Consider the following 24,220-nt stretch of genomic DNA (forward strand, 5'->3'; position numbering starts at 1 on the left):
GATGGCTGCGGCTCCCTGCACTTGGTGCCACGTGCCTGGGACAAAGGACAGTGTGACAAAAGCAGGCAGCTGTGCTCACTGCCGCCGTCCTCCGCCCTGCAAGGGCTGCATCTCCTCCACCACTGCATGCTCAGCACAGGGCTCCTTGCACAGCTGCCAGCTTGCTCTGCTATGCCCCATGTGTCCTGCCCTGCTGCTGCTGTGGGGCTGTGTCTGGGCTGTGGGCTGGAAATCACAGCCAGCTTTACCACTGCGAGGGAGTGGGGCTTGTGACACCCAGACAGGTGTGTCCCAGGAGAGGCTCACAGCCTGATGGAAGGAGACCACACGACTCAGCCAGGACAGCAGCAGGGGTTTGGAGAGAGTCCCCTTGGGCAGGGGACTGTCCCTGTCATCTCTTTGAGCTTCCCAATCAGAAATTGAGCACTGCCTGAAAAGTGCTTTTGGGAAGAGCTTGTGGATGCCTCTCTCGGGGTTCCCTGTTCCCAAAGCCCCACTGCAGCTTCCCTGGGCCCAGTTGCTCCCACACCCCATAGGAAGGGAGGTTGTCCCAGCACTGACATGGCAGGGCTTATCCTGAAACCATCTGTCCCAGGATTCTGACTGTATGTGACCAACCCCAGTGTGACGTCCCAAAGCTGGACACCAGTGGAAGGGGTGGAACAAAGACTGTGCCGCTCTCGCTGCCGGGTGTGCTGGGAGATGTTCATTTTGTTAACCCTGGGCTGTCTCCTGGGCAGAGCAGCCACTGTCCCACAGTCAGTCCCTGACTGTCAGGCTGACAGCCCTCGCTGGGGACAGGTGCTGTGGGAGAAGCTGCAGAATGGCTCCTCAGGCAGCTCTGCCATGGCCAGCTTTGTATTCCCCGCACTGGGGCCAGCAGGCACCCATCACCCTGCTCGGGCCGGCAGCCTGGAGCCTTCCCTGTCTGGATCCAGTGCTGTTCCTGATGGGATTCTTCCCAAGAGGAGAACCCCAGGAGTGCGTGTGCGCATTGTGCGGTGCACGGGGCTGCGTGTGTGCACAGTGCGAGCTCACAACGTGTGAGTGTATGTGAGGATCGGGCGGTGTGTGCGTGCGGGCAGTGCCGGATGGACGGGGTGTCACCGTGTCACACCGGGGGTGTGCACACACCGTGTGTGCCTCCGCGGGGGTGTGCGGGGTCACCCCGGTTCGTGGGTGTGCGGGGGCGGTTGCGCCGGTACCGGCTGCGGCCGCGGCTCCGTGCGGTGGTTACAGCCGGGCTGCGGGTTCAGCGGGGTTCTCGGGTGGGCAGGATCGCTCCTCCGCCCCGCTCCGCTCCTCTCGGTGCCGAGCGGAGCCGCGCCCGGCGCGGCGGGCGGCGCGCGCAGAGCCGGCAGTGCCCGCCCCGGTGCGGGGCCGCCCCGCCCCGCCCCGCCCCGCGCCGCCGCCGGGGCCCGGCACCGCCGCCGCCGCCACCGGGCCCCGCTCCGCCGCCGCCGCTGGGTGAGTACCCGTCGCCATCCCACCGGGACCGGCCACCGGCCGCCCGCAACGCCGCGGGGGCACCGGTGCGCACCGCCCGCCGCGCCGGCCGGGCCGCGGCTGCATCGCCCCCCCGGCGGGCCGGGCCGGGCCGAGCCGAGCTCAGCCGTGCCCGTGCCCGTGCCCCCGCGGCGTTGCACGGCCGCTGTAGGTGCGTGGGTGGGTGGGTGCGGACCCCCTCGGTGCCGCCCCCCGGTTGCGGGGTGCGGGCGTGCGCATGGCCCGCTCTTGTCTCGCAGCGCCTGTGCAGCCCCCGGTGTCACTGGTGTGCGTGTTCGCATGTGTGTGTGTCACCTTGTGCGCGGTGTGTTTCTGCGTGCGGTGTCCCTGTGCGTCCCCCCCTGCAGGGTGCCCCGTGTCAGGTGCTCCGTGTTGGGTACCCCAGCATCCGCTGCAGGGCTCCCAGGGAATGCTTCCAGGGAGAACCCGCTGGCCTGGGCCTTTCCCACACCGCCAGGGAATTGCATCCAAAGCCATTAGCCCGGCTCCCCGCTAACCACATCGCTGCTGGGGCCGGTGCCACTGGCACCTGAGCCACCTTTTCAGAGTGACAGGGGTGGGTGGCACTCAGCGAGCTGCTGTGCTGGGGGTGGTGATGGCTCGCAGGGCTGTGGCCAGCCTGTTAATTTTCCCAGAGAGGAATATATGGAGATTGGGCGAGGGCTGGGACGCGCGTCCCTAAATCGTGTGGTTTCCAGCCGGCCTGTGAGATGCAAATTGTCTGGTCAGCGAGTGCCAGAGCTAAACTTAGGGCAATTACAGGAGAGTGTGGGCACATGGCAGTGTATTCCTACACCCCAAGGCTGGCTCTGGCACTGGGGGACCTCTGCCCACTGCCCCATCCCAGCTCCCATCAGGATCTGGGTGTTCCCACAGCACCTGCATCAGCCCTGGACTTTGCCCCTGACGAGCTGTGGCTCGGCCCTTCACCTTTGCCGTGGGCCGGGCCATGCCGGGCACCAGGCTGTGAATTCGGGGCCAGATAAGGGTGATGAGGGAGCTGTGTGCCCTGTGCTAACGGGGCTGCAACCCACCTGACCCCTCCAGCTGGTCATGGAACCATGTCCCACCTGGCAGCCCTGCCAAGATCCTGCCCCACTACCTCTGGGTCTATCCTGTAAGACCTCTTGAGCTGTGTCATTCCCCAGCTTTGGGGCGAGGCAGGTGCTTGCACCCCATGCACCTTCCTGGCCTGGGGTGACCCCTCATAACCAGTCTGGGTCCCCTTTGCTGTTGGACATGGGGTTCCTGCAGCAGGAGGGCCTGAATCCTGCTCTGGGGAGAGCCTGGTAGCACATCCTGGCTGTGATTCAGGTAGATCCGGGATTGTTTTCCTCTTGACACATTCCAGCATTGTCCGTAAGGGAAGGCACTGCAGAGGGATTTGGAAACCCCCTAAATTTCCTTGTTCTGTGGAAAACTTGTGTCCAGCAAGGAGCCATCACGCATGTCAGCTCCCACTTGCCCTGCATAGGAGCTGGCCTGGCTGCTGGGAATCGCTGCCAGCAGCTCCTGTTCCCTGGCACGGCATCATCCCTTCCTGGCTGGGCACAGCCAGGCCATGAGCTACCCCAGCACCGTGTGCCCAAGGAGGGGACAGCCACCAGCTCGTGTGCCAGAGTGGTGTGGGAGCAGAGCCCTGCTGCCGGCATCAGGGAGCAGAGCAGGGAGGGCAGGCGACCGTGAAACTTGCCGTGCAGGTCCCTGCGCGGGAGCGTGTCGGACGAGATTGCGTCTCGAGGAGGGAAGGAGTGGCTGGGAGTTTCAGTGAACGCCTTCCTCCCTGCCTGCAACTCCCCAGCGCCCTGGCAGGGCCACAGGGGCTCCTGGCTGTGCTGGGGGGACATGGGGGAAGGTGCATGCAGCTCCTGCTTGGGTGGCTCAGAGAGGATTTTGGCCTGGGGAGCGTTGAGATGTGTCTCCCTTTCTGCCTTCTGGCCCTTCCAAGGTGATGTTCTCATCTTTGCCAGCCCAGTGTCACAGCAGCATCCTCGCGTGCAATCCCGGAGCGCCGGCGGGTGCCTCTCCCTTCCCTGTCAGGCCTCATGCACGCCTGGCCGAGGGGAGTCCCAGAGCAAGCCCGGGCTGAGTCAGGGAAGGCGCGTTGGGTCTGAATCAGAAATTCAGGAGCCGCTCGGCAGCACCTCCTGCTCACGGCGTCGGGCTGCACCCATCCGTGCGGGAGGCTGCTTGGGGAAAAGGGAGCAAACCACAGTGGCACAGCACGCGGGCTGGGGACATCAGTGCAGGGCGGATGCTGCGGTGCTTTCCCCAGCCCACAAAAGTCCTGTCTGCCTGCCCCACTGCTGCCTATTGTGGCCCTGAGTGGGGCACACGTGGCTGCGGCAGTGGCCGCCAGTGCTGCCTGATTAGTGATGCGGCTGGGAACGCTGTTCCCCCTTTTTGTTGAGCGTACAAAGGCTGGGAGGCAGCCTGTGTGCCGGGAGAGAAACCACCGAGGACAAAGAGCGCGCTGGCTGCCTGTCTCCTGGCGCCCTGGCTCTAACCAGCACCTGCCTGGCGACTGGCCTTGCTCCCAGGGGACCCCCAGGAAGGATCCCTGCAGCTCCCTCCCTGCCCCAGGTGAGCACTGGGTGCTGCCAGGGGTGCAGCCCTTTTGTGCAGCTTCAGGGATGCCCTGGCAGCTGTGGTAGCAGTGGCATGTGGCACACAGTGGGGACAGGAGCAGGTGCAGGTTCTCTCCCTGCCATTGTCTGTGCTGAGATCCTGGCAGAGGGGAGCAGGCCCCAGCATGGCATGGCTGTGGTGCCCTTTGTGGCAGCACCTGCTGTGGGTCATGAGAAGGGGCTGTGCTGTCCCCTGGTTCAGGGCAGTGATCACCCCACAGCCAGCAGTTCTGGGAGAGGAGAAAGGAAGTGGGTTGTTTTCATATGTTTTGAGGCCATGCCCTGCCCCAGTTGCTGCAGGGAGGGCAGGGCAGCCAGAGCCCTGGGCTGGGTGGTGTGGGCACAGCTGTGGCAGCCCTTCTAGCCATGGCCAGGAGCCTTGCAAGCCTGACCTTGTCCCTCAGGCTGCTTCACCTCACTGCCTCAGAGGTATCACACACCCAGAGCCAACACTGTGCCATGGCTTGCAGGGCTCTGTCCTCACCTGCCCTGTGGCCAGGCCTCTCCCGGGCACGTGTGCTCCTGTCCCAGCCCCGAGGGGCAGCGAGGTTCAGGGAGTTCCCTGCTATCCCTCTATGGCTTTGTCAAGAGGAAAACGGGTTTCCCTTGTCCCACTGGGTGTGTTCAAGGGCAGTGCAGACCATGTGTCCTTGCAGGGAGATGGTCCAGGCGGTGATGGTGATGCAGTACTGATGCTGTGCTGGAGCCAAGGTGCAGCTTGGCACAGCACAGCACATCCATGCACCCCAGGCAGAGCCTGCACTACCCATCCCTATGGCTGCCCAAACCTCATCCCCACACCCGTTGAAGAGCTCTAAAGCAGATGCTTCAAACGTGGGGAGCTTTCCTGTCGTCCTTTGTGCTGAGGTTAAGTTCCTGTGCAGTTTCCTGCCCTGTTATATATAGCTGTCAGCCCGTCCTGCAGGCACTGCCAGCCGCCTGCTCCACTTTGGAGTTGTTTATCCACAGCCCAAGCGCTCGATGGAGGCTGAGGGGGGGCTACCAGTTACCCCAGGGGCAGAGGAGTGCCACAACACCCCATGCAGGGTGAGGCTGTGGGTGCCCCCAGCCACTGGGTGTCCCCAGGCACTGGGTGCATGTGGAGTTTTCCAGGAGGGAGCTGGGTTTTCTGCCCAGCCGTGGTTTTCCCACTGGCACTGGGTGCTCCCCCCGCTCTGCATGGGATGCCCAAATGAAAGAGCCACTGTTCCTGGAGGTCGCCGGCAGCGTCACGAGCCTCTGCGTCGCCCTGGCTAAAATTAGACACTTATCAGTGTTGGGAGGGATGTGATTTTACAGGTTCCTGTTTATTAGAGCAACCTTCGCTCCAGGCCGTGTTTCCGGCTCCTCCCTGGTGGGGATTCTGCCCACGGCAGCCCCTGTGGTTTGCGGTGGCCAGAGCCAGGATGAGCAGCAGAAAGGCCTCTGTTTCCTCAACAAGGGGCTTTTGAACAGCAGGCAGGACGTTGGTGGCTGGATGGGATGGGGGTTTTACCCTGGGGAGTGTCCCTGCTGGCAGTAACTGCTGCAAGAGCCACCAGGATATTTTCTTCCCTGCCCACCCATGCTGCTCCAAAACTGCTCCTGAGCTGCTGAGGGTCTTGCCTGCAGTCAGCCCTAGTGCCAGGCACTGCCAGGCTTCTGGGCTTCTTTTGGGGCAACCCTGGGGTACAGGGCCATCCTTGTTGCATCCCTGGGGCTTGATGCCCAGCCGGGGTGAGGACACATGGACTGGGGCAGTCTCAGCCCTGTGGAGCTGCACTCCCCAGGGAGGGTGGGAATACTGGAACATGGCTCAGGGGCTGGGGGTGGCAGCTAGCATGAGCAGTGGGGTGGATGGAGGGGTGGTGGGTGGGTGTTGGCCGTGCTGCTCTCTGATGGCACCCTTCCTGTCTGTCCTTCTGCACAGGCGGCTGTGCCGTGACCGGCGCCCCAGCCCAGTGCCCTGCTGTGGGGGCAAGAGTGCCCCAAGCCTCTATCCACCATGTTCAACCTGATGAAGAAGGACAAAGAGAAGGATGGGGCCCGGAAGGAGAAGAAGAAGGAGAAAAAGGAGCGAATGTCAGCAGCTGAACTCAAGAGCCTAGAGGAGATGAGCATGCGCCGGGGCTTCTTCAACCTCAACCGTGCCTCCAAGCGGGACTCCAAGACCCGCCTGGAGATCTCCAACCCCATCCCCATTAAAGTGGCCAGTGGCTCCGAGCTGCACCTCACAGATATTGACTCTGACAGCAACCGGGGCAGCGTCATCTTGGACTCAGGCCACCTGAGCACGGCCAGCTCCAGCGACGATCTCAAGGCGGACGATACCAACTTCAAGGGCTCGGTGCTGCAGCGGGCAGCCAAGTTTGGCTCCTTGGCCAAGCAGAACTCCCAGGTGATTGTCAAACGCTTCTCTTTCTCCCAGAAAAGCCGGGATGAGAGTACCTCAGAGACCTCCACGCCCTCTGAGCACTCGGCAGCCCCCTCCCCTCAGGTGGAGGTGCGCATGCTGGACGCCCCACTGGACAAGCAGGGGGTTCCCCCCGGACAGCCCTGCACCCCTCCTGCCGCCTCCCTGCGTGCCAGGGTGCCGGAGCTCATTGGTAAGAAGTTCCCTGCCGAGCTTCGGCTGCCCGCCCTGGTGCCCCCCCAGCCCCCCACCCCACGGCAGCTGGAGCTGCAGAGGCGCAACACGGGCGATTTCGGCTTCTCCCTGCGCCGCACCACCATGCTGGACCGCGGCCCCGACGGGCAGGTGTACCGGCGCGTCGTGCACTTCGCCGAGCCCGGAGCCGGCACCAAAGACTTGGCCTTGGGCTTGGTGCCGGGAGACCGGCTGGTGGAGATCAACGGGAGGAACGTGGAGAACAAATCCCGGGATGAGATCGTGGAGATGATCCGGCAGTCGGGGGAGACGGTGCAGCTGAAGGTGCAGCCCATCCTGGAGCTGAGCGAGCTGAGCCGCTGCTGGCTGCGGGGCGGCCAGGGGACACGCCGTGCTGCCTGGGATGTGAGTAACACTGTCCCCACCACGGGCACTGCCAGGCCTGGGTTCTGCCAGTGCCAGCATCCTCGTGGGGGTGGTTGGGTTGGCAGGGGCTGTGGGAAACAGCGGGTGCTGGGGCTGCTCCAGCCAGGATGCACAGGGAGGAGCGGGAGGCTGTGGCAGGGATGCAGCAGTGATGCATCAGGTCTTGCAAATCATCACCGGTGGGTTTTGCCCCCCAAAGCGCTCAGGGTGCTGTCGGGTTGGGTTTTCCTCCTGCTAGAGGAGAGCCCAGCTCTGCATTGCCTGTGGGAAGTATGTCCCCATATCTTTGCTGACTGAGCACAGTCCAGCTGAGAAGGGAGCTTTGCTCGTCACTGCCAGGAAATTCCAAAGGCTACTTTGCAGAAGGACACTGCTTGCTCCACTGCCCACGCTGGCGTCCCCCACAGGGATCCTCCCCAGGGACTGGGGCAGGCACACAGTGTGCCAGGGGCTGGGAGCTGCTGCCGGCGTGCACAGCCCTGCGTACGCAGCTACTGCTACTGCTGCTGCTGCTGCTGTATAAATAGAAACTTAATGGCTGGGTGACCCACATCCCTCACGCCTGCTGCCCGGCACTGCTGACCCTGCCGCAGGCTAACCAGCGTCCTGGCCAGCTGGCACCCCAGCAGAGCCCCCCAAACACCAGCATCCTGCAGGGCTGGACCCCCTCTGTGGTGGCAGGGGGTGCAGCAGAGTGGTGTTGTTTAGCGGATAACTGGACTTGTTTCGTGTATTTTTAAGCCTTCCTTGGGGGAGGAGGGTGCCTGTGCCTGCAGAGCAGGTTGCCTGCACTGGGGAGAGCCACAGTGTGCATGGCGAGGCCCTGTGCCTGCGGGTTGGTGGCCAGGATGGAGTGAGGGTGAGCACGGGGCTCCATGTGCTCCTCGAGCAGATGCCGGCGCTGCGGGGTGGAGTCTGCGCCAAGCCAGAGCGGTGCCTTTCCCGCAGCTCCTCCTGGAGCCCTGCAGGCGTCAGCGGGCACTGCTGCCTGGATAACCCCTGGTGGGATAGCCCTGTGTGGGCACCTGGATAACCCCTGGTGGGATAACCCTGTGTGAACACCTGCATAACCCCTGGTGTGTGGACTGTGGGCACGACTGCCTGGATAACCCCTGGTGGGATAGCCCTGTGTGAACACCTGCATAACCCCTGGTGGGATAGCCCTGTGTGAACACCTGGATAACCCCTGGTGGGATAACCCTGTGTGGACACCTGGATAACCCCTGGTGGGATAGCCCTGTGTGGACACGGGGCAGGGCTGTGCTTTGGCACGGAGGCAGGTGTGTGTTGGATGTCACACACAGGGGGCCAGTGAGGCGTTTGTGCCTTTCAGGAGCGCCGAGCTGGGCTGGGAAGGGGGAGAGGAATCACCAGTGCCCTTGGGGCTGCATGGGAGAGGCTGCAATGTGCAGCCTTGTGCTGGAACGTGGTGTGGTTTGACGGCATCAGCCGGTGGGAGCTGGTCAGAGGGCTGGCAGGGACTGTGCCTTGGGGTTCACTCTGCAGCACTGGCACAGGATGCCTCCTCCTCCTCCTCATGGTGCACCAGAGTGACACATTGTGGCTTTGCTGGTGCTAGGGAGCCCAGACTGGGGTGCTGGGTGCAGCTGGGGGTCCCTCACACAAGGTGCTGGCACACAGGGAGGCTCGGCTCTCCCCCAGGCCCCACTAAGCTCCCTGGAATGTTTCTGGTCCTAATTTAAATAAAAATGATCCTTTTTGAAACAGGAAATTATAGACATATTTTGGGCCGTTGCTCTGGAAGCCCCTCCGTGGCTGGAGAGGGATGGTGCTGGGCTCTCTGTGCACCATGGGGGGGTTTAACCCCCTCACAGGGTCTGTGCTGAGTCACCCTTGTCCCCACGGACCCGGCTGGGCAGTGCCAGCACCCGCTGCCTCTTGGGGGGCTGTCAGTGCTGTGGGGTGACAGGGGACAGCTGGTGGCACAGCGTGGCCAGGCATTGGGGCTGGGGTGAAACCCCCTCTGTGTCCCAGCCGTGCTCCCAGTGTGGGGCAGCTGGGCTGGCTCAACTCCACACTTGTATTTATTTATTTACCGGCTAAATTCCTCAGGCAGGGCCCAGGCGTGCGCCGGCCCAGCAGAAATATTCCAGAAATATTCCAGAAACGCCTCTGACCACTCCAGTGCTTCAGCAGGGCCACAGGCATCCTGTGGCTGTGCTGGCTGACCTTGTGTGCCACTGTCCATGGGCACGCAAGTCCCTGCAGGTCGCTGTGCCCAGGGTGCCATGGCATGGCTGGGTTCCCCTTGTCCCACCAGGGTGGGAGTGTGAGACTCTCATTGTGTCAGGGGCATTTTTATAATTTTTCTGTGCTTGGCAAGTTCTTTATTTGGCTGTTTTTCTGCTCTCACTGAGGGGTTGGTGCTGCTGTGGTGTCCCACCGTGGAGGGATCTTGGAAGGGGGCTTGTATCCAGTTGGTGGGGCTTGTATCCCGTGTCCCACCAGGTGGGAGTGTGGGACTCTTGTCATGTCAGAGGCACTTTTATCATTTTTCTGTGCTTGGCAAGTTCTTTATTTGGCTCTTTTTCTGCTCTCACTGAGGGGTTGGTGCTGCTGTGGTGTCCTAGTGTGGCAGAGTCTTGGGAGGGGGCTTGTATCCAGTGGGCTCAGCCATGAGCCGGGGTATGTGTGCTGAATTTCCTGGCTTAGGAATGAGAGAAATATGCTGGCCAGGCAGAAATGCTGCTGTCACCAAACAGCTGGGCTGGGCATCCCAGCAGAGGTGGCTGCATGCCTGTGCTACCTGGGGACACCCATGTCACTGCAGACACTCTCTGCTGTGTTACGGCAGCCCTGCCAAGGGTGTTTGATGTGGCCTGTCCCTTGTGCAGTGGGGTGTGCCAGGCTGTGCCCCTGCTTCCTCTGGGAATGTTTTCTTTCCTCAGGGCACATCTGTCTCACTTTGGTTGGGCAGGGACCTGCTCAGCTGCCAGCTGGGGTCCCAGTGTGCCATGCCTGTGTCACCACTGCTCCTCCATGCCACCAGCGTGCTTGGCTCCCTGCCACCAACTCCTCCCAGCAGCCCCCGCATGGGGAGGCCCCTGACCCTCATCCTCTTGTCCACTGCCCCACTCCTGCTGTTTCCAGGGACACCTTGAACTTCCAGAGGCAGCTTTGCCATGAAAACATCTTTACTGCGTGTCACTGGGGTGCTATCTGTCCCCAAGAACATTTTGGGGGGATCCGGTGTTCATGGCAAAGACAGAGGAGGAGCGAGAAGCGTCAGGGTTGCACCGCCTGGCACCACACCAGGCACCCAGGGGTGTGGATTGTGCAACCCCATCCTGTGAGGCACAGAGCCCTGCCTGGCCCCCCCAGCTCCACAGCTGCGCTTGGCTCGGGGGTGTCTGTCCCACTCTCTGCGGGCGGACGGTGCAGGGAGGCCGGGCAGTTCCCCCCGCGGCCGGCGGAGCCCACATCACTTCCTCTGGCAGTGGTGACGGTGACGGTGCTGCTGGTGGCGAGGCCCCAGTGTCCCCCCCCAGCTCTCCCTCCGGCTGCTGCTGCTCCGGCCAGCGGGGCCCTCGCATTCCTGGGCTATTTTTAGGGTGGCCCTATCAGCCCAGCTGTCCCCGCTGCCGGCTGCCGCCCCACCAGTGCCTCTCCCGTGCGGTGCCGCGCTCGCCCCGGCGGAAACCCTTCTCCTGCTCCCTCTGGTAAGGTGGGGACCCCCAGCGTGGCCAGCACGGCTTGGGGGAGCACGAGGGGGGTACCTGGGAGATGGTCCTGGTGCTGGGGTCGGGGATTGAGAGGCTGAAGCCACCCCTGGGGTGTTTTGGGGCTGTTTGTTGTGGGGACCTCATGGCCGGTGCTCTCTGGAGAGCTTTGTGGCAGTGCCAGGCTGCTTGGAAGTGGGAGTGCTGTGGGCAGAGGGTTTGGGGGTTCTAACCCACAAGTGGGTTCATCTCCAGACCCCCATGCTCAGCTTGTTCTCCAGGCACTGGCATTTCACACCATGGTGGCCGTTTGGGGGGACAGGGATGTGCTCCCAGACTGCTGGGTTGCTTTGGTGGCCCAGTGCTCCCCTGTGCCACGCCTGGCCCTGAGAGGGGGCTTCTCCCCAGTGGCCCCAGGCACAACCTGGGGTTGGAGAGTGGGTGCCATCCAGGGCAGCAGGTCCCACTAGAGCTGCCTGGCCTCTGGCATGGGGTCAGGCTCAGAATAAACCCAGGCTGTCAGGGCAAGCAGGGAGCTGGGGCAGAAAATATCCCTTCCCTCACCCTGGCATTTGCTTACTGCAGCGGGCTGGCCCCCTCAGGGGAATTGGGCCACGGTCCTACAGCCTGACTAAAGGGGTTTTTTTTACACAGTGAGTTTTGCTGGGTCTCAGACTGGTCACCTGTCTGTCCCCAGAGCCCCTCCTGTGGGCACTGTTTGTTTGCTGAGCAGGCCCAAGTGGGCTCAGACCCCCATTCCTAAGGATCCCAGGTGGGGAAGGGCACGTGCCTGTACCCTGGGCCATGGTTTGGCATTCTGTGTGCTGTCCCAGTCAGTCTCACCTCTCCCTCTCTCCCCAGCCAGGGCTGCAGCTCCATGAGACATCACCATGGCGTTCTCATCCCGGTTTGCGTTCTGGGAGCAGAAGGGAAGTGTCTCTTGCATGTTTGCCTGCACCCCACGTTTGGGTCACGCTGCTGACCGGCTCCCCCAGTTTGCCCAATGTTTGGAGCAGCACTCCCAGCCTCACTGTGCTGCTGTGACAGGGCCTGTGCTGGGCAACTGGGAGCTTGGCCAGGGCTGGTGTCACCAGCACAGCCATGCATGTGATCACTAACACCATCACTAACAGCTTTGTGAGTGTCTGGTGCCGCCCCTAACACAGTGTGAGCCACCCCAGTGCCACCTGCCACCCAGGAGCTGCTCTGTGGTGGCAAGCCAGGGTGGGTTGCCCACAGGATGCACCACTGCAGTGTCACAGCCGAGTCCTGGCACTCAGAGGCTCAGCCCAGGGCAGGGTTTGGCTGCCCACCCCCCCAGAGGCCCCTGGTTTCCCCGGGTCAGCAGGGATCTGGCATGTCCCACGTGCGGCTGCTGCAGAGATTAGCTGGTGACACTTAAAACGTGCTGTGACACCGGCTGGGGGGTGACGTATAGAATGACAGAATCCTGCAGGAGGGGTGGTGTGACTCTGAACCACCTCCCTCACTGGCTGCTCATGATGAGAGGGCCCAGGCCAGGTGGGCAGAGCACCTCTCCCACCTTTGGGGTTTGCTGTAAGTAGGGTGCATCTCTGTGCTTCACCCCTGTTGTTTTGGCTGATGGGAAGCCTGGCAGGACACACGTCCTTGTCCCTGCAGTGGGCTGTAAATTTGTGCTGGCATGGAGTGATGGTCCCAGGAGGTTTTCCTGCAGCAAGGCCCCACAGTGGGCTGAAACATGCTCCTCTTGTTTGTCTGACCCTCAGGTCAAGGACGAGGACAAATCTTTAGCTGTGAAAAGACCCGTGAAGGAGGATGGGGCTGTAAGTGTCACAGGGCATGGGCAGGGTGGAGCTTTTGGGGATGGGGCTTGTCCTTGGTGGGAACAGCCCCTGTGACAGGGCCTGGGGACACCATGCAGGGTCATGGGCTTAGTGATGCCCTGAGCACTGAGTTTTACCCCCATGCTGTCAGCCTGAGGGTTGAATGGTCACTGTTTGTGGGGCAGGGAGGTCACCACTGCTCCCTGCCCTGGGATCCACTGTGGGGCTGTAGGTTTTTGGGGAAGGGTGCTGTGGTAATTATTCCAATACCCAGTGCTGGGACCTGGCCAGGAGCTGTGCTCCATGGCAGGGCAGAGCCCTGGGCACCATCATGTCCCAAACAGCAGTGAAGGCTGGCCCTCCACTCACACCACTCTCATTGTGGCTGCAGTCAGAGACCCTGAAGGATGCAGCATCTGCACCCCCCAAAGCTGAGCCCCCGAAGGCTGAACCCCCAAAACCTGAGCCTGTGAAGAGCCCCGAACCCGCGAAGAGCCCCGAGCCACCTCCTGGGAGAGGGAAGAGCCCAGAGCCGGTGCTGAACGGGGCAGCAGAGAATGGGCTGGAGGGCCCAGCCCCCGAGGCACAGGGGGATGACGGCCAGGGGCTGTCCCGCCGCAAGGTGGTCCGGGTGGTGCGCAAGGTGGTCCGCAAAGTCCTGCCAGGGGAGGACGCTGGCAGTGCCAAGGAGCCAGGCCGAGATGCCAAGTCTCCTGAGCCAGTGCCACCCCCGAGGAAGGAGGAAGCAGGGCGTACCGCTGTCCCAGCTCCCCCAGCCCCGCCACCGCCCCCGGCCGTGGTGCCTGCAGCCCCTGCCAAGCCGGAACCCAAGGATGAGATCTCAGAGGGGCTCAAAACCCTCATGGCCAAGGGCAAAACCAAGGAGCACCGGCCGCGGCTCCGGCCGGGGGACAGGCAGGAGAAGCCCCGTGAGCCAGCTGGTGGGGACACAAAGCTGTCCCCGTCCTCGGGCGCTGAAGCCAAACCAGAGCCACCAGTGCAGCTTTCAGGAGGGAAAGCAGAGCCGGCAAAGGCATCTGCTCTGAAACCCACGGCCCTGGAGAGGCACAAGGTACCAGTGTGTGCACAATGGGAGATGCTCTGACCCCCAGTGCAGCATGGTGTGAGCTCACCCGCATGGTTTGCAGTGCTTCTGAGATGTGCGGTGTGGGTGGGAGTCACTTTTTTTGGGCAGTCGTGTGTGCTGTGGCCACTCCATCATGCTGCCCCTTGTCTCCCCTCCATTTCATGTGGAGAAGAAGCTGCAGACCAGCGAGAAGCGGCCGACCCCTGTGAAAAATGCCCCGGCTACCCCCCAGCAGGTGTGTAGGAGTGGTGACACAGGTCCCTGGACACTGTGGGTACGCACTGGTACCCATCTGTGCCTTCACCCTGGGACCCGCCCCAAGCACTGATGGGCTGCAGGGCTGGGAAAGCCTTTGCAGGGGCCCTGCTGGTGCCCATGTGCCAGGGCTGTGCGGGCTGTGGGACAGCTGGCCTGGAGTTAATAGTGCTCTGCCTCTAGGCTGCCCCTGGCCCTGCTTCCCCTGGCCCCGCGTCCGTGCTGAGCCCATCTGAGGAGGCACAGCTCCGGCTGGAGAGGATCTTCACCACTTCTGTAATTCCAGAGGTGTTGGTGCTTGCGTGTCGTCTTCTCAGGGATGGGGAGGCATGGGCAGCCTGTGGCTGCCCCAGATGTGCCATGTGCTCTTCACACAGTGACTGTACCCTGTGTCTGGCTGCCAACCCCATGGTCTATCTGTGGGTGACTCTGGCAGCAGGGAATGGATGACCAGGGCTGTTGGTGGGTTTGGGGATCATTGCCCAGACTGTGCTGAGGATGGGGAACTGTCTGCATCCCTTAGGGGCCCAGGCACACTGTGGTGGCTGGGATGGATGATGTCCTGGTGGTGCTGTGTGATCATGGTGTGATCATGGCCATGCCAGGGCCCTGTGGCTTGTCAGGGTGCTGCTTCTGCTCTCTGCCTCTCACCCCCTCTCTTCTTTCTCTCCTCCTTCTTTGCTGCCGTTAGCTGGACCCTGCCGCCTCCGCCTCAGCACCCAGCCAGGTACTGTACCCCTGTCCTCAGGAGCCCTCTGCCTCCACCAGCGACCCCCTGCCATCCTCTGTCTGCCTCTGGGCTGGCGTCTGCGCCCGCGCCTCCTGCTGGAGTGTAAGGCTTTCCCCATCCCACCCTGCTCCATGGGCTGCCATGGGGCCGGCGGGGCAGCCAGGGCTGGGTGCCTCTCTCCTCCCCAGCAAGGTCATGCCAGGAAGCCAGACGTCCCAGGAGGGTGCCCTCAGTGGAGGAGGCACAGCTGGGGCGGGCAGGGGTGTGGAGCAGGGTGTGAAGGGGCAGAGTGCTGGCATAGGCAGGATGCATGGCTCGTGCCGAAGCAGCTGTGGCACGTGGTGCTGGCAGAGCTCAGAGCGGGGTCAGTGCAGTGACCCCCAGCCCCAGGGCTTTGGCAGCACGGCCTCGTGGCCAGCGTCCTTCCCAGCTCCATGTCTGTCCAGCACTGCACTGGACTTGCCACCCTGCTGTCCACAGTGGTGGCCGTGGCACGAGGAGCGCCCGCAGGGTTTGGCACAGCGGTGCTTTGCCCCTGCTCGCTCCCCATCCCCTCTTTCCGTGCTGTGTGCGGGGCAGGGCTGAGCCCTTCTCGCCTTCACCGCCTCTCTCGGCCTCGCCAGGGTCCCGCGGACGATGCGCCGGCAGCTCCCCTTGGCCCCGTCCCTGCTGCAGCTCAGGTTTGGCTTTGGAGCTCGTCCTGCTCTCCTTGTGCCAGGGACATCCCCGCTGTGCTGGCCACCAGTCTGGCATATCCCATATCAGAGTCCTGTGCCACGTCCTGTGTCCCTCCATTATGTGCCTCAGTGTGTCCTGTGTCCCTACAGCATGTCCCTGCAGCATGTCCCATGTCCCCATACCATGTCTGGTGTCCCTGCATCCTGACACGTGGCTGGCGTGGGTGCCTGCTCTCAGGGCTGTGGTTTGGGAGCTTGGCCCCTCCAGGTTCACCCGAAGTGGCCGTAGTGAATGTGCCTGTGGGTCACTGTGTCTTTATGTCTGCCCCAAGCTGTGGCAGGGCCCTGGTGGTCTCTCATCCCTGCACCCACTGGGGTCCCCAGCAGGCAAACTGGGGATGTGCTGGGAGGGTTTGTGGCTTGTGGAGGTGGCCTGGCTGTCCAGCACATGGCCCTGTGGCCAGTCAGCCGTGCTCCCTCCAGCCCCAGGGATGAGGGGAGGGGTGAGGCAGGGCAGGGGGCAGGTCACCACAGCCTCTCCACATCTGCTGTCCCACAGGCCAAGACAGAGGAGCAGATAGCAGCCGAGGAGGCCTGGTACGAGACTGAGAAGGTGTGGCTGGTGCACAGGGATGGCTTCTCCTTGGGTGAGCACTGCTGGGACACAGCACCCCGTCCTTCCTGTGAGCCCCCCTGACCCCACTGCAGTGTCCCTGGGGGCTGCCAGCACAGCCCCTCTGAGTGTCCTGTGCCCCTCACAGGCAGCCAGCTGCGCCCAGAGGCGGGCAGTCCCCTGCCTGAGGGCAAAGTGAAGGTGAAACTGGACCACGATGGAGCCGTCCTGGAGGTGGAGGAGGACGATGTGGAGAAGGTAGGGCTGCGGGGCGGGGGCCGGCAAGGCAGATCCCCATTCCCCGCCTGACCCACCCCATCTCAACCTTGCTGCCAGGCAAACCCCCCGTCCTGTGACCGTGTGGAGGATCTCGCCAGCCTCCTCTACCTCAACGAGTCCAGCACGCTGCACACGCTGCGCCAGCGCTACGGCGGCAACCTCCTGCACACCTACGCCGGGCCCACCATGGTCATCATCAACCCGCTGAGCTCCCCCTCCATGTACTCCGAGAAGGTGACGCTGCTCTGGGGGGACACTGGAGGGGACAAGCAGCTGGCACCGCACAGAGGGGGTAATGGGGTTGGCAGGGTGCTGACCCTTGCCCTCCCTGTCCCCATCAGGTGATGCACATGTTCAAGGGGTGCCGCAGGGAGGACACGTCCCCGCACATCTACGCGGTGGCGCAGGCGGCGTATCGCAGCATGCTGATGAGCCGCCAGGACCAGGCCATCGTCCTGCTGGGCGCCAGCGGCAGCGGCAAAACCACCAACTGCCAGCACCTGGTCCAGTACCTCGCCACCATCGCCGGCAGCACCGGCAAGGTCTTCTCTGGTGAGTCCCTCTGTGGGTGTGGAGTCCCTCTGTCCTGCCTGCACACGCCCCTTGCTTTGCGGCCACAGCCCCACGCACGCAGCAGTGGCTGGACACGCGCCCAGCGGGCTCTCACTGTGTCACCCCGGTGCCTTTGCTGTGCTCCTGGGGGCTGCTGCAGTGCAAGGGAGCAGCAGCTCCTGCCCAGCCAGCTCTGGCCCCCTGCTCGCTGCACAGCCCCTGCACTGCCTTGCTTGTCTTCCTGCAGTGGAGAAGTGGCAGGCTCTCTACACCATCCTGGAGGCTTTTGGCAATAGCAGCACCGGCATGAATGGCAACGCCACCCGCTTCTCCCAGATCATCTCCCTGGACTTCGACCAGGCTGGGCAGGTGGCATCTGCCTCTGTACAGGTGAGGGGACCAGGGTGGCTCCCCCAGCAGGGAAGCTGGTCCATCCTTGCCAGCGTGGCTCCCCGTGATGTGGGAGCCAGTCCATCCTCACAAGAGTGTTCTCCAGAGAAGCTGTAACTACTCTATCTCCTGTGGGAGTGTTCAAGGCCAGGTTGGACAGGGCTTGGAGCATTCTGAGATAGGGGAAAGTGTCCTTGCCCATGGCAGGGGTTTGGAACTTGTTGATCTTTCAGATCCTTTCCAATCCAAACCATTCCATGATTCTCCTGGTGTTTCCTACACTACAAGCTCCGCTGCAGATCCCCAGCCATGCTCGCATCACTCAGCAGCCTGACATCCTGCTCTTGTCCTTGTTAACACCCAGATCAGATGGGTTCCCTGTCCTTGCTGAGTTAGTCCCAAAATCAGTCCCAAAATGCTGTTGTCATAACAGCAGAGCCTTAAAATCCAGGAGACGTACTCCATGCTCTTCTAGTAGCACTCACCAAGGAGAGATGCTCATGGGCTGTGTGGGTGACGTTTGCATTCACATGGTGCCCTGCAGTGGGAGGGAGGCCCTCACTCCCACTGGTACCCTGGGCAGGCAGCAAAGATGAGGCTGGGGTGGGTTGGAGGTCTCCGTGGGAGTGGGGCACTTGGGGACAGTTCCTCACTGTCCCACCTCTGCCAGACACTGCTGCTGGAGAAGCTGCGCGTGGCCCGGCACCCGGCCAACGAGGCCACCTTCAATGTCTTCTACTACCTGCTGGCCTGCTCTGACAGCACCCTGAGGTGAGCTGGGGGGGAGGACATGGCCTCCATCGTGGGGGGGTCTCTGGGACCTCCCCCACAGGGCCAATCGTGGTGTTTATCCCTGCAGGACTGAGCTTCACTTCAACCACCTGGCAGAGAACAATGTCTTCGGCATCGTGCCCCCGTCCAAGGTTGTTGCCATGGGGGGCTGTAGGGGAAGATGGGGGTCTCTGGCCCATTTCAGTGCAGGGGGAAGCAGAGCCGAGCTCCCAGACCAATGGCTCCTGTTGGTTTCCACAGCCGGAGGAAAAGCAGAAGGCAACCCAGCAGTTCAGCAAGCTCCTGACAGCCATGAAGGTGATGGGCATCTCAGGAGATGAGCAGAAAGCCTTCTGGCTCATCCTGGGGGCCATCTACCATCTGGGAGCCGCTGGGGCAACCAAAGGTAACGAGCTGGGAGCCATTAAGGAGGGGAGATTTGAGACTGATGATGTGAGGGGTTCCAGAGACACCTTGCAAACAGCCTGCAGTGCAACCAAGCTCTGGGGGAGAAGGTGGGAGGCTGTGTCAGCTGAGGGACAATGCCCTGCCACCCTGAGTGCTCTGGGGCACCCAGTTTTGTCCCCATGGTTGGGGTGGTCTCATTAACTGGTGGGAATTGAACATGCCCAGACCCTGGGCTGGGCCCTGCCAACTTGGGGGAGTGGGGGCCTGGGTGGGGCTAAGGCAGTTGGGGGGTGTCCCCCATTCCCAGTGTAACACCTTTCCCTCCATCCTCCTTGCAGACCCACTGGCAGATGGAGCTGGTAATGGGAGTGGGGAGGGCTCTGCTCTGGGGGTTGCCATGCAATGCAGATTTGGGGGCTGAAATGGGGGCTTGGGATGCTGCTGGTGTGCTGGGACCAGCCCTGACCCTGGTTGGGTCCTAGCAGCCCCAAATTTGCCTGCTGCTCGTGAGGAGTCCAATCCCAGTCCTGTCAGCACCATTGGTGGTGTGGGTCAGAGCTGCCCTGGCACACAGCTCTCACCATGGGTGTGAGTGTCCCACAGCACCGGCTTTGCTCTCCATTCCTGGGGATGGCAAATTTAGCTTTGGGGGCTGCTCTTCTCCCCCTGTGGCTTTCTCTTTCTCCCTGTGGTGCTGCACGCTGGTGGGAGAGCTGGGCATGTCACCCCAAAATGGGCACCTGGAGCTGGTGGCTGCACCCAGGGAATTTGTAGCCCTGGTGGAAAAGATGATCTGGGGATGAAAAAGGAGTGATCAGAGGGGTCTGGATGCACACTGGGGTGCAGGGCTGGCCTGTGGGGTGCTCTTGGGGTGCAGTGCTGGCCCGTGGGGTGCTCTCAGGGCACTAGAGGGCAGCAGGGCCCCGCTGCAGCCACCACAGCGGGATGCTCAGGCAACTCCGGAGCCTCTCCATAGGAGCCTGCTATGGGAGGGAATCCCAGATCCTGCTGGGGGTGAGCATTGCTGCATCCTGCTTGGGGTGGGCATCCCACCCCCAGTCTGTGCTGCTGCTGCTGAAGCCTCCCCTGCACCTCGTGGACGCTGGGAGTGCTCAGAGCTGAGTTACACCAGCCCCAGGATTCAATATCCTTGGATCCAAACGCGGCTCCCCATGTTCTGGGGCAGAGCCGAGCTGCTCCCCAACATTCCCCATGGTGCGGGGGGACTCAAAGGGAAGGGACCCCCATGCTGGTCACAGTTTGTCACTGCAGCAGTGCCTGGGGAGGGGGCAGGCGTGGCATGTGCGGTGGCGTGGTGGCAGGAGGGTGTCCCCCCCGTGCCATCGTGTGCCGTTGTTTCTAACCCGTGTCTCTGTTCGCATGGTGCATGCTGCCCTTTGCAATGCAGATGCCGACGAAGGTAAAGTCCCGTTCTGTTCTCCGTGTGTCTCTGGCTTCCCCCTCCCCCGTGCCACCCTCTTCCGTGTGTCCCTGTGTGTCACCATTAACCGGCTCCCACCGCCCCCCAGCGTCCGTGTCTCTGTGTCTGTCTGGCTGCCGTGTGGCTGTGTCACCCAGCAGGGACATGTCCCCGTGTGGGGTGGCTCAGAGCCTCAGAGGTCACTGGGTAGTGGTGGCAAGGGGTCTGTGCTCCACACCAGTGTGGCTCCAGGCTCAGCCTGCAGCAGCACAAAGCCATTCACCCCTATGTCCTGTTAGACCCCAAACATCTCTGTCTCCTCAAACCCCAAAACGTGTGCTACTACTGTGCCAATCATCCCTAACCTCCTCTGTGGGTCCCTAAGATCATCCCAGGCCTGTTTGGAAACGCTCCCCATTTCTAGGGGTGCCCTGCCTGGCCCTGACCCCCCTTCTCCACCCTTCAGCTGGGAGGAAGCAGTTTGCACGGCACGAGTGGGCTCAGAAAGCCGCCTACCTGCTGGGCTGCAGCCTGGAGGAGCTCTCCTCTGCCATCTTCAAGCACCAGCCCAAGGGCACCCTGCAGCGCTCCACCTCCTTCCGCCAGGGCCCCGATGAGTCTCCCCTGGGGGACAGTGGCACAGGTAGGGTGAGGTGTGGTGGGGACAGCAGGTGGCCCCAAGGGATGCCAGGCTGGGGACACTCAGGCTTGCTTTGGCCAGGTCCCAAGCTGACGGCGCTGGAGTGCCTGGAGGGCATGGCAGCTGGCTTGTACTCCGAGCTCTTCACACTCCTCATCTCCCTCCTCAACAGGTACGTGCTGGGGGGGCTGTCAGGAGAGCAGGGCATGCCTGGCTGCACCCACTGACCCCGCTGTGTCCCTCTGTGCTCCCCCCAGGGCGCTGAAGTCGAGCCAGCACTCGGTGTGCTCCGTGACAGTGGTGGACACCCCTGGGGCACAGAACCCCAAACTGGCAGGGCAAAGCCGGGGCGCCACCTTCGAGGAGCTCTGCCACAACTACGCCCAGGAGCGCCTGCAGCAGCTCTTCCACCAGCGCACCTTTGCCCGCGAGCTGGAGCGATACAAGGAGGTACCAGGGACACCCAGGGCTGCCGTGGCCTCCTCCACTCCTGCCCTCCCATACCCACATGAACGTCTGCTATGTGTCCCCCCTGATTTCTTATGCAGTGGTCATTTTGGACCAGTCCAACCAAAGCTCAGTGTCCAGGGCTGCTGGAGCACAGCACAGGAGGACTGCGCTGGGAGGTGGTGGAGTGGCTGTGGGTGGTGATGATCATAGTCACTGCTTCTTCTCCATCTCAGCACTGACAGCCCAAGGGGACCCTTCCACATGTCCTGGTCCTCCCTTAACACTCTGCATCACTCTAAACTCCATCAAGACCAACACACTGATGGGCTCTTACTCCCTATCACTGCTACTCTGCAGTGTGGGTGCTCACCTGCCTCTGTTCCCCCTCACCAGGAGAACATAGAGCTCGCCCTGGCTGATGCTGAGCCCAGCTCCTCTGGCTCCATAGCTGCTGTGGACCAGTCCTCACACCAGGCACTGGTAAGCACCTTCCACTCTTCCTTCCAGCCACATCACGGCAGGCAGCTTTTTGGCATTTTGGGGGTAGAGAGGAAGGAAAGGGGCTGATGGTCATGAGAGTATGGGTGCAAGTGTGTGTGCAGCCCACATACTTAGTGCATCCTGCAGCATGGTTTTCCCCTCTTGTCCTGGGAGCTGCCTGTGCTGTGGGCAGGGGGCCTGGAGATTTCTGGGATGTTCCAGTTTTTGAAGTGCTCTGGTCCCCAGGATGCTCTGGTCCCCAGGGTGCTCAGGTTCCTAGTGTCCATGGGTCTCCAAGGTTCTCCAGTCCCTGGGATTCTCCAGTCCATGCTGGAGGAGGCTGCTGGCACCTTTCCTGTGCTGGGTTTCAGCCCAGCACTGCATTTCCCACCTCAGTGAGATGTGCAGCCAGAGTGTCCCATATGGACCCTTTCCCTTCTGAGCCTCCATTAATCAGGAGCCCTCTCCCACAGTGTGAGGCTGTGTGCTCCCTGGGTGGCCTGGGTGCCCTGTGTCACCCCATGTCCCTGCTCTGGGGGACCCTGGTGTGCTGGGGTGGCTGCTAGCGTGGTGACCCTGCAGGTCCGGTCTCTGGCCCGCACGGACGAGGCGCGGGGGCTGCTGTGGCTTCTGGAGGAGGAGGCTCTGCAGCCAGGGGGCAACGAGGACACCTTGCTGGAGCGGCTCTTCTCCTACTACGGCCCCCAGGAAGGGGGTAAAAAAGGTATGGAGGGGGGCCTGGAACCATGGGGATGTGTCCACTAGACCAGAAACAACCTCTCCAGTGGAAGATGTCCCTGCCCATGGCAGGGGGTTGGAATGAGATGATCTTTAGGGTGCCTTCCAACCCCAGCCATTCTGGGGTTCTGTGACATGCCTCAGTGAAACACTGGTGCTCAGGGCTGTCCCCACTGGTGCTGTGTTTCCCTGCAGGGCACAACCCGCTGCTCCCCAGTGACAAACCCCGACACTTCCTCCTGGGACACAGCTCGGGGACCAACTGGGTGGAGTACGATGCTACGGGATGGCTCAACTACGTCAAGCACAACCCGGCCTCCCAAAACGCCTCTGTCCTGCTGCAGGAGTCCCAAAAGTGAGCAGGGTCCTGGGGTGGGAGCGTGGCAGGGGGAGAGGTGACACTGGGGGGTGACGTGCCCTCCGTGCCCTGCAGGAAGGTGATCAGCAGCCTGTTTGCCGGGCGCGGCGGCTCGGCGCTGGTGCTGTCAGGCTCGGTGGCGGGGCTGGAGGGCGGCTCCCAGCTGGCCCTGCGCCGGGCCACCAGCATGCGCAAGACCTTCACCACCGGCGTGGCTGCCGTCAAGAAGAAATCCCTCTGCATCCAGATCAAGCTGCAAGTGGTGAGTGAGGGGGTGCCAAGGGGGATCCCCACATCTGGCTGGGGCACCTGGCTGGGGCACCGCCGCACGTCACCGCTCACCCCGCTCTGCCGCACTCACAGGACGCCCTCATCGACAGCATCAAGAAGTCCAAGCTGCACTTTGTGCACTGCTTCCTGCCCAAGGCGGGGGGCGGTGGGGACCCCCAGGCTGTGCTGTGCCGGCGGGTGAGCGGCAGCGAGCTGGAGCTGCCAGCAGAGCACTGCGAGGCCGGGCTGATGCAGCTGGACGTGCCCCTCCTGCGTGCCCAGCTCCGCGGCTCCCGCCTGCTCGACGCCCTCCGCATGTACCGCCAAGGTGAGCCCTGCCACCAGCACCAGCGGATGGGAAGGTCCCAGCTGCATCTTCTCACTGGAGAGCCAAAGACCCCCAGGAGTCCCTTCAGCACGTGCCCTTGCTCTGAACTCTGGAGCCTCTCCCCCAGGGTGGTCCTGTCCCTGTGCCCCCTCCCCTGCTGGGCTGTTATCTGCACTGGGGACAGGCATGGCCTTAATTGGGTGTCTCCCCCGGTGCCGCTGGTTCCTGGCAGCAATCCCATTGGCATCCAGCCCCTGTCCCGCTGGAAGGAGAGCCTCTGGGTTGTGCTCAGCAAAGCATTTATCGATACATTGGCTGGGCAGCCACCCGGCCGAGGGTTTATTGCTTGGAGGCCGGACCCTTCCTGCCATGACTGGAAATCAATGCCACCTGCACACCTCCTGGATCGATGGCCATGGCCAGCCGCCTGTGCCGGGGTCAATGTTCCCATCAATACCTCATCGTTAATTAAGATATGGAGGCTCAGTGCTGGAGCCTGATGCAGGAGTTGGCTGTGGCTCAGAGTGGAGTCAGAGCAGGACTTGCACAGGCAACATGTGTCGCTGCTCTCCCCCCGAGGAGGGATCTGGCCGCTTTCTCCTCAGATCCCAGCCAAAACTGCTGGAGGATGCAGCCAAGGAAAACCTCATAGGGAAGCTGAGGGCATTCCAGCTATGCCTGACCCCATGGGGAGCTTGTGTCACATGGGGCAACCCCGTCAGCTCTCCCAAAACATGAGCCCCAGCATGTCAGGGCACGTGGGGCTATCCCTGGCCATCCCCTGGGCATCCACACAGCCCCACTCTCCCTTGTTTCCCCAGGTTACCCTGACCACATGGTGTTTGCGGAGTTCAGGCGGCGCTTTGATGTCCTGGCCCCACACCTGACCAAAAAGCATGGGCGCAACTACATCGTGGTGGATGAGAAGCGGGTACGTGCCCCGTGTCAGAGTCACTGCTGTGGTCCAGGGTCCCCTGCACCTCAAAGGGCTTGGCCCTGACACCTTTCCCTCCCTGCAGGCAGTGGAGGAGCTCCTGGAATCACTGGACCTGGAGAAGAGCAGCTACCACATGGGCTTGAGCCGGGTATGGTGCCTGACACCACCGGGTGTGGATGTGGGCAGGGCTGTGCGTCATGGCACGG

At 62.4% G+C, this 24,220-nt stretch overlaps 2 protein-coding genes across 8 annotated transcripts in view; both read left to right on the top strand.

The window, feature by feature from the left end:
* The first annotated feature begins 1,363 nt into the window (after positions 1-1,363).
* Positions 1,364-24,220, top strand: part of MYO18A (myosin XVIIIA) — a 36,979-nt gene continuing 14,122 nt past the window's right edge. For 2 of the 6 annotated variants that reach the window (XM_077188795.1, XM_077188799.1), the window contains exons 1-22: positions 1,364-1,467; positions 6,043-7,125; positions 14,665-14,805; positions 15,327-15,383; positions 15,940-16,027; positions 16,142-16,251; positions 16,330-16,506; positions 16,614-16,824; positions 17,072-17,214; positions 17,885-17,985; positions 18,074-18,137; positions 18,247-18,391; positions 20,280-20,456; positions 20,535-20,625; positions 20,711-20,903; positions 21,297-21,383; positions 21,966-22,107; positions 22,317-22,476; positions 22,555-22,741; positions 22,843-23,077; positions 23,899-24,008; positions 24,097-24,162. In XM_077188795.1, coding sequence (XP_077044910.1) covers positions 6,118-7,125; positions 14,665-14,805; positions 15,327-15,383; positions 15,940-16,027; positions 16,142-16,251; positions 16,330-16,506; positions 16,614-16,824; positions 17,072-17,214; positions 17,885-17,985; positions 18,074-18,137; positions 18,247-18,391; positions 20,280-20,456; positions 20,535-20,625; positions 20,711-20,903; positions 21,297-21,383; positions 21,966-22,107; positions 22,317-22,476; positions 22,555-22,741; positions 22,843-23,077; positions 23,899-24,008; positions 24,097-24,162 — 3,693 coding nt within the window. In that variant the 5' untranslated portion in view covers positions 1,364-1,467; positions 6,043-6,117. Of the gene's footprint in view, positions 1,468-6,042; positions 7,126-14,664; positions 14,806-15,326; positions 15,384-15,939; positions 16,028-16,141; positions 16,252-16,329; positions 16,507-16,613; positions 16,825-17,071; positions 17,215-17,884; positions 17,986-18,073; positions 18,138-18,246; positions 18,392-19,801; positions 19,814-20,279; positions 20,457-20,534; positions 20,626-20,710; positions 20,904-21,296; positions 21,384-21,965; positions 22,108-22,316; positions 22,477-22,554; positions 22,742-22,842; positions 23,078-23,898; positions 24,009-24,096; positions 24,163-24,220 lie in introns of all 6 variants that reach the window. The other 4 variants (XM_077188796.1, XM_077188797.1, XM_077188800.1 and 1 more) reach the window with 4 other exon arrangements.
* Positions 10,068-14,656, top strand: LOC143695553 (uncharacterized). 2 transcript variants are annotated; one of them, XR_013184892.1, is made up of 4 exons: positions 10,068-10,826; positions 11,688-12,631; positions 13,891-13,953; positions 14,157-14,656. XR_013184892.1 is itself a non-coding variant. In XM_077188803.1 (2 exons), the coding sequence occupies exon 1, from the start codon at positions 12,963-12,965 to the stop codon at positions 13,734-13,736; it is 774 nt and encodes a 257-aa protein (XP_077044918.1). In that variant the 5' UTR covers positions 12,684-12,962; the 3' UTR covers positions 13,737-13,953; positions 14,157-14,656. The 2 variants fall into 2 exon arrangements, 1 of the variants encoding a protein (XP_077044918.1); XM_077188803.1 differs by lacking the exons at positions 10,068-10,826; positions 11,688-12,631 and having other exon boundaries at positions 12,684-13,953.

This window comes from Agelaius phoeniceus, chromosome 20 (genome assembly GCF_051311805.1).
Source record: "Agelaius phoeniceus isolate bAgePho1 chromosome 20, bAgePho1.hap1, whole genome shotgun sequence".
NCBI lineage: Eukaryota > Metazoa > Chordata > Aves > Passeriformes > Icteridae > Agelaius > Agelaius phoeniceus.